General features: G+C 33.3%; 1 protein-coding gene across 1 annotated transcript; it reads left to right on the forward strand.

Annotated features, from left to right (window-relative positions):
* Positions 1-459: 459 nt before the first annotated feature.
* LOC123662577 lies at positions 460-4,586 on the forward strand. The gene is made up of 2 exons (XM_045597405.1): positions 460-1,897; positions 3,724-4,586. The coding sequence occupies exons 1-2, from the start codon at positions 460-462 to the stop codon at positions 4,584-4,586; spliced, it is 2,301 nt and encodes a 766-aa protein (XP_045453361.1).
* The last annotated feature ends 8,022 nt before the right edge of the window (positions 4,587-12,608 follow it).

Consider the following 12,608-nt stretch of genomic DNA (forward strand, 5'->3'; position numbering starts at 1 on the left):
CATTCGAATAATTTCCTTCTTAGCTTTTTTAAAAATGCACTTCAAAGACATTACTAAATATAAACATAGATAAATATCCTCACTAAAATAATTTAGTAGGAAAAATAAAATATGAGATGTCAAGTTTATTTTTGAATTTTATTTTTAATACATAACTGACATTTGACATCGAATCAGGGATTTAAAATCTTTAGTCAAAAATATTAAGATGCAACTAAGCGTGGCGCGCAGAAAAGATTAATCTTTTTCAATTTCTCTTTAGAATAATCTAAAATTGTGATTAGCATTCAATGTGGAAAACCTTTCATGATATTAAACATAATGTAGAGAGTTTAGAGGCAAAAATTATTTTCAATATTTTCATATTTATTTCTTTTTGTTTCAGATCACATATGCGTTCAGTGAAGATAATCGATCAGGTATGCCAAAAGTCGAAGAAATGACCAGCATCATAGCAAAATGGCTCACAAATGTTGGGAAACATGGCTGACAATCGCAACAATATCTTTAGTGACGACAATAACAACAGCCGACTTTACAACTGAATGTCAGAGGCCTTGCGAATGCAAATGGCAATCCGGTAACAAGGCTGCAATTTGCTCGAACTCGAGCTTAAGAGCCGTACCCGCCAACCTCAGTAGCGACATACAAATACTAGATCTCACAAATAACAATCTGCTACAGTTGCATCAAGAAGCGTTCAAAAGAGTACATCTGAGTAATCTGAAAAAACTATTCCTGAGAGATTGCAATATCGAAACTGTGCATAAAGCGGCATTTATAACACTGGCAATAATGATAGAATTAGACTTATCAAAGAACAGAATAAGATATTTACATCCAGACACTTTCAAAAGCACCGAGAAACTTAGGTTAATAAACTTAAATAACAATTTTATCGATAAGTTGGAGGACGGACTATTTCGCAATTTGAAGTTCCTTCAAAAAGTTGAGGTTAGTAATAATAGAATAGTCAGGATCGGAACGAAGGCGTTCGTAAACTTGCCGCAGTTAAAGATATTGAGAATCGATGGAAACAGTTTGAGCCATATGAAACCGGAAACTTTGATGGCGTTAAGAAACTTATCCGGATTGGATCTACACAACAATCCATGGCGATGCGATTGCAACTTGCAAACATTCAGAGATTGGGTGATCAGCCACAACTTGTACACGCCTCCGACGTCATGTGCGGAACCCGCTTCCATCCGTTCAAAACTTTGGAACGAATTAGACTCTTCGAACTTTGCCTGCCGGCCTACTATATTGGAGCCGGTGCCGGACGCGACAATCAAAAGTTATGAGGAGAACGTGACTTTAATTTGCAAAGTCGTCGGTAATCCCACGCCAGACGTCGTGTGGCGTTACAATGGAAAGACGATTGAGTTGAGGTCGTTTGGAGAAATCCGCTACGTTGTTACTGAAAATACAATGGATTTAATCAGATGGGTGAATTTGACAATACTTCATACACGTTACAGTGATAGAGGGAATTACACTTGCGTCGCCGAAAACCCTGGAGGGAAAGACGAGAAAACATTGACACTTGTACTATCAAAATATGGAGGAGCTGGTACCATAGCTGGTATGGATGTGGACTCCTTTGTAATTTTAGTTGGCTGTTTGACGTCCATTGTTATTATATTCATGGCTATACTAGCTGTGTGTTATTTTACGACACAGAATGGAAAAAGACTGAATAAAACGGATAATCGTTCCTCGAATGGAGAAGCTTTAATAGAAAGTTCAGTTGCTTCAGAAGTCGAAAAAGGTTGTAAAACAGATGTTAATCCCGTCACTAAGCCGCCGAGAAAGTATGAACCTCCTTCCCTCGCGAACGCCGCAACAGAAATGTTGGAGCTTAACAAGACTTTACTGGATAACGACACTGTTTTAGGTAAGCGCTCATGCAATTTCGTCAGTCTTAAATAATTTTAGATAACATTTTGCAGTCATAATTAATATTGAATATGTCAGTTATATTTTGTTTGCACAACTTTGGTACATATATTTTTAAGGTCTAATTAAACATAGTAAAACAAAATATAATATTTGTAATGCACAAAAAGTAAATAACTGTCCTCCTTTGATCAAAGTTAAGGTATACAAATAACTTCAATTAGGACTGTCTTCACCTATCTTAATATTCGTGTCACATATATATTTCTCAACAGAAAGTAATATCACTTTTAAGATTATGTCTAAATACAAACTTTATACATCATTTTATTTCCGTCTCACGGTAGTTATCTTTTCATATTTTCACTCACCCTATTGGAAAAACGAACTCTTAAATATTTACCATTCAATTTCCTCGTTTATTTCCCGAGTCTATAACTTTTTTTATTTAAATACACATGTAACTTGCTAGAGATATTATTTATGTTCAGCGACTTTTCTACTGACAAATAATTTATTTGCGTAGCAAAGTGAGCCCAGTATACGATTTTTTTTTTTTTCGTTTTGGCGTACGTGAACGCTCATATAGCATTTTTTGTGAAAATAAATGATCTTCAATTGATTTGATTAATAAACATTTTTAATATTCGGTTTTATTTTACGATTCGACTTTCTGTAAAACCATTTTTTTTAATATAATCAAGAGAAACTTTGTACATTTGACGTTATTTTGTCTCAAGGCTTATATCTATTCTCAGCAAAGGTATTTCGAATTTTGTTTAATTAGTAGTTACATCAAATTGGATGGCTTTTAGCTCATTAGAAAATTTTACTTAATGAGACAAATTTGAAAGCTAATTACTCCAATTCTCGATATCCTAAAAAATAATCAAAAGAAAATTTTATAATTGATACAAATATTTAAAAAAAAAACACAGAATTTGCTGGATAATATTTGAGCCATGGTGATAATTCTTAATTGCTTGATGCTGCTAATTAGGTTATTAAAGAACCAGATGATTACTTCAATTCCTAAAGTTTTTCCTAAATGGAAATTGAAACGGAAAAACGGTTCATAATTTGTCCTAAATTTTATTTACAGAATAAGCTTAAAAATAAATTTGAAATTATAGCTTTTAAATACTAATATCTTTACTAAATTTTGTGTCTTTCAGCAATAAAATTGAACCGAAATAAATAATAACTTGAACAGACAATAACTTGACACAGAAACCTTAACTTAAAATTACCATTTCTCTTTAAATAAAGTAAGCGGTTAACTATATTTTCTGCACGGAATACTTTCTCATAAATTACTAGGACCGACAGCCGACTATTTTCATGAAACATTCTTTTACCGTTGTCGTGCCTTGAACCATAAAAAATTAACGAGGTTACGGTCCTTTGTGCCAGGGCCCGATTGAAGTTACAGAACAACAGAACCTGTGCCAAATTTTCAAAATATCAAAGAGTTAAAATTAGTTTTGTCCGACGAAATTTCGTTGGATACACGGTCGAGAAATTTCAAGTCGAAGGAGATTGTTTTCAATTTTATTCGAATTAAATTTATTGTTTCTGTATAAATTCAATGTAACATTATTATTTTGTATACGAAAAATATTTTCCAGTTTCGATTGCTATAATTCGGAAAGTCACCTTAAAAACTGTATTAAATATTCTAGAGGAATACTCTGTGTAGTTTTATTGTTTGTTCCAATCGAAGTTATATTAGAAAGATACGTTCCTTTCTGCGAAAACTTCCTGACGTTATTGAAGAAGAAAAGCAATATAGTAAATAATATATATACTTTTTTCTTTTTCCAGCATCGAACGAAGATCACAGACGACTGGAAATGGAGATGCCTAAAATCTCAAAAGAGATAATTCAGGATCGAATATCTCAAGATTCCCAGGCTTATCCTCCCGACCTTCTCTCTTTTCCACTGCGACCTACTGACCACATATCGCCTGCCAACGGAATTTCGACTGGTCAAGAAAGATTTTCAGTCCCGCAAGATAGTCCAAAATCCCCGAGTTACGGCGTTTCGTCGATAAACTCGTCAATATACAGCCGACTGCATAATTCTAGCTATCAAGACATACCCCTCATAAACACTAAAGGCTACGTAACACTACCCAGAAAACCGAGATTAAACCACCCAGAAAACTCACTACGGCCACAAGTGTTTTCAACATTAAACGGAGTCATACCATCTTATGACAATTTTAACATGAAATTGTTTGGAGCCGGTGGGAATTATTGCAGCCTTAATAAAAGCGAGATGGACTTAGGTCCTGTAGATAAAGTCGGGTTTCTAGACGCTTCAGATGACATTGAACCGGCCCCTTCACCAGCGCCTGGAACCCCTCACGCTACAATTCCAAGAAATAGCTTAAGTTCACCAAACATACACAACCAATTGCTAATGCTCCAAGCTATGGCAAATGCAAATGGACATGCCAAGAGGTCATCAGACCACAGATCTATGAAAGTGACCTTGACGGAGAACGAAGGGCTTTTAAAGAGTTCGAATCGAGATTTGAGAATAGGTTATAGTGTAAATGTCGCCAGTACGTTAAGTAAGGCGCGAACAATTACGAATCCAACCCCGAAGCCGAGAAAACGAAATTCAGTTGACGTAAAAGAGACATTTTTAAATGCGATCGAGAATGCCACTCAGGTGTAAATTGTAGTGTTAACTAAAAAATAAGTGTAAGAAAATTGAATGAACTATATGATCGGAAAATGGTGTGATTATGATTATTGATTTTTATCTAACCTTTTTTTTATGTATTGATTTTTTTATTTGTAGGTATTTGATGGAAAACAAAGTTTTACATCAAGTTTTGTTGGGTATTGAACATAAGTCAGTGGCAGTGTATGCTTAGTAGTAATTGTATGAATCATAATAACTCAATTTTTTATTTATATTATTTTATGGTTATGTTTGAAATTTAAGTATCATGAAGCAATTATTACATAAAAATTGTATACCACATATGTAAAATTTCATAAAAATTTCATTCCTGTATATTATAATTTTTGTCACTATTTCCTATATAGATACATATTTTATTTCATGCAATAAATCTTGTATTGTATTCGTTACATATTTACATTGAATAGCTGAATTTAAACTATTTCTTTATAAACCTCCTAATATAAAATATTTTTAGTTAATTTTTAGTAATTGTATATTTATATTGATGGTAAAAAGAAAAGTATTTTAATTTAAAACCATAAATAAATGATTTAGAAAAAAAAATATATTAAATATAATGTAATTTTGATAAATATAAGAATATTATATAAATTATATATTTATTATTTAATAAAGAACAATATTATGATTCCACTATTGGTGCTTATGAGAATAATAATAAATTGCGTTATATTAAATCTTCCAGCTTCTTTTGATGTCTCGTTACAGCCAAAATGAATTTTATAGAAACGTTTGGTCACATCTAGAGATATATATTCACTTTGTTTTATACAGATTTCTGAGTTGTAAATAGACCTAATAGGTTAAATAATATATAAAAAAAAAAACGTTTTTTTTTTTTCTTGAAATATAAGTTCATTGTAATTTTTAGTAATATGACGTAACAAAGAAACTTAATATAAATACTAATAAAAATTAACATTATGTTTCTTTAATTGTGTAATTTATAATCAACGTTTCTGCTTAAAAAAAGCCTTTTATCTATAATGATATTATAAAGCGGAAGAGTTTGTTTGTTTGTTTGTCTGTCTGTCTGTTTGTTTGTTTGAACGCGCTAATCTCAGGAACTACTGGTCCGATTTGAAAAATTCTTTCAGTGTTAGATAGCCAATATATAGCCAAGTAATATTAGACCGGGACATATGCTTCTTTCCTCATGTAGGAGAAGGATCAGAACTTAATACTAGACTAGCCCGTTGGCGCAGTTTGTAGTGGCCCTGCTTTCTGTTCCGCGGGTTGCGGGTTCGGTTCCCGCCTAAGTCTGGGTGTAATATTTGCATTTATATATGTATTATTTGTATTTAAATTAAAAAAAAATAGTTCTAAAAGTCAACTGTTACCTGTAACACAAGCATAAAGTTGCTTATCATAGGAACAGACGACCGTGTGTGTATGTTATAAGATATTTATTTATTTATTATTATTTATTTATTATTATTTATTGTTATTTATTATTTATTAATCCACCACGCTACACCGATAAGGGTTGGCGAATATATTTACTATGAGTAACGATCGCTATCAGGTGTATATGGTAACAACCGAGACCGACGACGCGACGGCTTAACGTGCTCCCCGAGGTACGGTGGTGAGACTCACAACTTTTTCAACTGTAATAACGTTTAACAAAACTAGTAACGAAGTAATTTAACTAGCAATATTAAGATGATTATCAGGTAGTTGTAATAAGTTTGACTCGATACAACAGACTAATTAAACTTAAAACAATGCCGTGTAACAAATTGTAAGGACGAATTTATCCGGGTCAAAGATGTACTAGTATCCGGGTTTTCAAAGTGTAGGTATTTCATCGTCTAAAGACAATTAAAAAAAATCTATTTTCAATTATATCATACTTTAATGGAAAACTTTCTTCTTTATGTTTAGCTATCATAGCCAGCTAAGAAAATTATAGTTAATGCTACAGCGCTTTGGAGTATTTATGAACATATTTGTTTACGAAATGATTTAGCAAACCAATATCATCAAGTCACAGCCTGCTGGCAAACCATTACCGTAGATTATACATTGCAACCCTATTTATTGGTTTATTTTTCCATACATACAAGTTTACAGAGCTTTGCCCTGGCACAAGTAGGTCAATCAAAAAAAAAAAAAAACACAGAAATGTCAAATTTAGAAAATAATGATAAATGTAGAAATAGAAATACAGTCTCATCAAAAAATAATAATTAATATTTACAACATCAATAAAAAATACAATACAAATAATTACTATACTCGACAATTCCCAGGAACTCTGGCCAACTTACCTATGGAATACAATATCGTTTGGGAGCTGATTATTTCGCTGTGATCTTCAGTAACGTAGAGGTTTCTCACTCAGGCTTCTCCAGATTTTGAGCAAGTCTCCTTTTGGTTCCTACCGTAATGTAAGTGAGTTAAGACAATTTCTCCTAAGCCATAATGTTTGAGTTAATGTACGAACGAATTCCTCATGTTTAATATCTAAATTTGATAAAGATATACGATATTAAAATCCACATCAAAATCCATTTAGTAAAATTTATACCTGTACTAGAATGACAGATGTTTCATTTCCGTAACATATTACGGTAATTCGAAGATTTATGAACCTTAATATTGTAAGGAAAAACGTTTGTTCTTGACTTTTGAATTGAATACAATTTTATTAGACATTTTCTTTTATCTATACTAATATTATGAAAAGGAAAGATTTGATTGTTTGTTTGCATTGACTAGGCTCCGAACTGCTGAACCGATTTGAAAAATTCTTTCACTGTTAGGAAGCTATATTCTACGCAGTTGACATAGGCTATATTATATTTTCAAAAAAATTAGGGAAATAAAAATTATTTTGAAATTTTCGTTAAGCACCCGTGCAAAGCCGGGGCGAGATCCTAATGTAAGATATTAAGCTGCTATTGTTGTATCTGTTGAGGTTATAACGATGTAAAAAGTTAAAATATTATCATAATGGCTCCTTTAGGTTGCAAATCTTGTGTCGGTGTTAAAAACACAATACAAACACAAACCCCCATACGCCAGCAGGTCGGCAAGCAAGCGTACGATTCACGTGATGGTAAGTGATTACCGTAGCTTATAGACCACTGCAACAACGGAAGCATCGCAAGCAAGTTGCTGACCCTACCCCCAATCCCCCCGAAGCTCTGGTCACCTTACTCACCAATACCACCACAATATTGCGTGAAAACAATATCATTTAGCTGTGATCTTCTGTAAGTTAATAATTTTGTTTATGTGATCGCTGTTTGTGTGTAGATCTTTACAACACTTTTACACAAAAGAAAACTAGTAAATTTTCAGCTGTGTTACATATAATTTATTTAAAATTTAGATGTGACCAAACTTGATAGTTAGATGAATACTATTCAATACAAATAGTGAATATTATATAGAAATATAAATAAGTTAAACAGGTTTTAAATCGCTTTTATTGGGTAGCGGATATATCATAATTTGTTTTTGATTGTAAAAATGTATATAGTCGTAGTTTGTGTGAAACTTGAAAAACTTAATATTGAAAGGTTTAGGATGAAATCCTTATGAAAATATTTTGAAACCAAACCTTTAAATAATGTTTGTTTTTTTCATGTGTTTTGTGTATACCTAATATAATAATTTTATCTGTCAAAAATAGTTTATGCTAAACTTTTAGCTGAAAGCGCTTTACAACTATTATCGTTCTCTAAAAATAAAAAAGGCAACCTCGTACAGCGCTTTTAGCTGAAAATATATAGAAATTCGTCAATACTTCGGCAATGTTCGTCAAGTTTCGTTTTCTCTATATGTTGGTATGGTATACGACGTCATACTTCTCGATGTCACACTTTCATACAATTTTAATCGATCATCCATCCCATTTCTTCAACTTAATTTTATTTTTATTAATTTGAATTTCGAATAAAAATAAATCAAATTATTAATAATGTTTTAAGAGTTTCACAAAAATCATATTTAGTACGTTTATGGTGTGAAAAAAAATGTATATTGGTGTGAGTGTTGGACCAATGAATTGAATGGAACGAATATTGTAACGATAAATAAACAGTTTTAAATAATTATGTATGGTTTTATTTTGCGTAACATTTAAAAGTTTAATAATATCTTTTGCATTATAATATTATTCCAGGTACATCGTGCGCTGTTAATCTGAACCATGTCTTTGGTGTACTGCTTATCGCAGCAATTATTTCTTTTTAGTGAAAATAAATAAATTAATAGTATAGATAAAAAGAATTAAGGGTATGGTCGATAGAAAAAAAAATCATAGAATTCAACCTTTGTACGTCACTTCAGCCTGTAATATCCCACAGCTGGGCATAGGCCTCTTTCCCCATGTATGAGAAGCATCAGAGCTTAATCCACTGCGCTGTTCCAATGCGGGTTGGCGGATATATTCTCTACTATGAGTAACGATCGTATCGGGTGTAAATGATAACAACCGTACCGACAGCTTAACGTGCTCTCCGAGGCACGGTGAGGAGACTCACAAGGACTGCATAAACGCCCAGACCACGGCAAACATCTCTATGGCGAATACAAATGTTTGTCATGTGCGGTGGTCGAACACGCAACCGCCAGCTGAACAGCCACAAACCAGTGCTGTGACCGTTGTGCCAATGCGTGCATGCTTTGCTTTGTACATAGTGCTGGTAAAATACCTCATCGTATGGTAAACGATGACAATTAATAAGAAATCTAAATATACAAGGTTATTAAAAAAGTTAGATTCGTTGAGTCAGTTTCAAGCATCGCAGCTTAAAAACTAAAATATTCTTTGTAACTATTGTAGCTTGTATAATCGTATCTCAAAACTGTTTTTAGAATAAATAATTGAGTTTGCAGGCAAACAAAAAAAAACCGACTTCAATTATATTGACAAGTAATACAACGTAGGTAGACGATAAATTAGTCAAGTAAATACGCATTATCAAAGATTACTCCAAAAGTTGTAATCAGATCTCGATAAAATTTAAATGTGACCACATGATAAACATCGGCTTTCGATTAAACTAAAAATTATCAAAATCGGTACACCCAATAAAAAGTTATGCGGATTTTCGAGGGTTTCCCTCGATTTCTCTAAGATCCCATCATCAGATCCTGGTTTCCTTATAACGGTACCACACTAGGGATATCTCCTTTCCAACAAAAAAAGAATTATCAAAATCGGTTCATAAACGACGAAGTTATCCCCGAACATACAAAAAAATGGTGGATTAAGCTGTGATCCTTCTCCTACACGGGGAAAGAGGCCTATGCATAGTAGTGGGATATTACAGGCTGAAGCGTATAAATAAAAATAAAATAAAAAATATATACGGTCGAATTGAGTAACCACCTCCTCTTTTGAAGTCGGTTAAAAACGAGTGTGCTTCTGTGAGAGGCCACACGAGTGAAATATAACTCTTTTAGTTGCCCCACAGTAATATACGAAACGTAACTCTCTCTCTCTTTCTATCTTCTCTAACTTATATCTCCCTCTCAACTTCCGTTCGCCTCGCCCTATCACACTTTTCGTAGCGCTCTCGTCGCACATTTACCAGCTTACTGCCCAATTCAAACATTTCAGATGACATTTGTAATTATGACTAAAATAATGACCTTTACTTCTTTGACCTACTTCGATAATCGTAAAACGACTTCGTATTTACGTATATTTCTTTATCGCCATGAGGCCTAGCATCATTAGCCGCAGCCAATGTCATTGAGGCTAGCAAGCTTTACGAAACTAATTAAGCGACTGTATATATTATGCTCTCCGAGGCACGTTGTCAAGACACAAAAGGATAGAAATCCAAACTGTTAATATATATTTGTACAAAGATATCGATCCCGAGCGGGAATCGAACGCACAAACCGTCGATGTTTAAGCGCGTACATGTCACACGCACCAATACACCAGAGTGGTTGTATATTTTACATAGGTATCAATTTTTACTTCATTATATAAAACAATATATAAAACATTGCTCTTATATAACAAATTGATGATATAAACTAAACTTAAAAAAAAAAAAAAACGAGTGTACCTTAGACCACACACAATACGCTTGCACAATAGGCCTGCACTGTGTCTTAGATATACGAAACGTAACTGGCTATGAGTGAAAGAGAGAAAGAAAATGTGTGCACGCATATCTCTCTGTTGCTCCGTTCGCCTTGCCTGATCACACTTTTCGTCGCACTCTTGTCACGCATTCACTAGATTACTCTCAAGTCAAGCGTGCATAAAGAAGTATTACTTCAATAAATCCACTGTAAATATAATTATGATTAATAAATTACAATAATTATTGTAACAATTTGTCATAAAAATAAATGACTTAACAGTGTAACCCTGCAATGGTCGCGCGGACGACAAAAGTGTCCCATATATCGCAGCTATCGCTTTTGTTTCGATTTTTACATTGTCAGGTACTTCGTCATCTCGCCCACTGACGAACATAGTAGAGAGAATTTTTGTTGATGGATGGCGTTTGTTATCCACGCAACATAATAAATGTTTTTAATGTTCTATTCGTGTATGTATCTCTTTATATATATATTGATGGATCAAAAACATATAGCTCTAGATTAAGTATATGTTAATAATAAAGATATTAATAAAACTGTAGCGACATCTATCTCGCGACATATAAGCTAGAGAAAACTGACGTATCGTACATCGCGCTATCAAAGTGATCAGAGTGATTGAGGAGGCCAGTAGCCCACCAGACACAATACCCGTCTGGTCGGAGGATCCTCCCTTTGCGATGGCGGACGAGGAACTCAACACCTTGTTCCTCCGCATCCCCAAACTGGTGACCCCGAAGTGATCCTTCACACTTCGCAAAAAATAAATTAACATTTTAAGTTAACAACAAATTTTTGTTTTTAAACAAATGACACTCACCTATCCCGCAACCACTCGTGTTACACGACGGCGCGACAGTATCAGGGTTAATATTTAGGTCGCAGTACTAAATTAAGGTTTTTATAATCTTGATGTATAATTAACAATTGCGATACAATAAATAACGATTACTTTGTCCTTCACAAGCTTTAGTCAATTAAAAATATAATCAAAGAATAATACTACGTAGCTGGATTAAATAAATTACTCATATACGGTTCTGTAGATTTTTTTCAAAATTAATAACTAGTGTTTAAAAATATTTATTCAATTAATTAACTGTAAATAAGCGAAATGTAGATACGAACCGAAACGTAGCGAAACGTAGAATACGAATCGGAAATCGACCGGTCGAGAAAGACCGAGAAGAAATATTCAACCGGTTCAAATCCCTATGTCTCCAGATCGATTTTTTTTTCCTTTTTTTTTAACCGACTTCCAAAAAAGGAGGAGGTTCTCAATTCGACTGTATTTTTTTTTTATGTATGTTACATCAGAACTTTTGACTGGGTGGAGCGATTTCGACAAATTTTCTTTTAATCGAAAGGTGGTGTGTGCCAATTGGTCCCATTTAAATTTATTTGAGATCTAACAACTACTTTTCAAGCTATATCTAATATGTGTTTTTACTTGACGCTTTTTTCGTCGACCTACGTTGTATTATACCACATAACTTTCTACTGGATGTACCGATTTTGATAATACTTTTTTTGTTGGAAAGGAGATATTCCAAGTTTAGTACCATGATAAGAAAACCAGGATCTGATGATGGGATCCCAGAGAAATTTGAGGGAAATTCTTGAAAATCCGCAATAACTTTTTACTGGGTGTACCGATTTTGATAATTTTTAATTTAATCGAAAGCTGATGTTTGTCATGTGGTCACATATTAATTTTATTGAGATCTGATAACTACTTTTTGAGTAATCTTTGATAACGCGCAGTTACTTGACTATTTTTTCGTCGATCTACGTTGTACTACTCGTCGATGTAATTGAAGTCGGTTTTTTTTCGTTTGCGAGCAAACACAATTATTCTAATTGCACTCATGATTTTTTATTCAAATAACCAGTTCATATTTTTTA

This window comes from Melitaea cinxia, chromosome 19 (assembly GCF_905220565.1).
Source record: "Melitaea cinxia chromosome 19, ilMelCinx1.1, whole genome shotgun sequence".
NCBI lineage: Eukaryota > Metazoa > Arthropoda > Insecta > Lepidoptera > Nymphalidae > Melitaea > Melitaea cinxia.

Bases quoted from the DNA above. Each gene is read 5' to 3' on its own strand.
- LOC123662577 (XM_045597405.1), top strand. From the start codon at position 460: ATGGCTCACAAATGTTGGGAAACATGGCTGACAATCGCAACAATATCT. The intron at 1,898-3,723 runs GTAAGCGCTCAT...TTCTTTTTCCAG, and splicing joins GGATAACGACACTGTTTTAG to CATCGAACGAAGATCACAGA.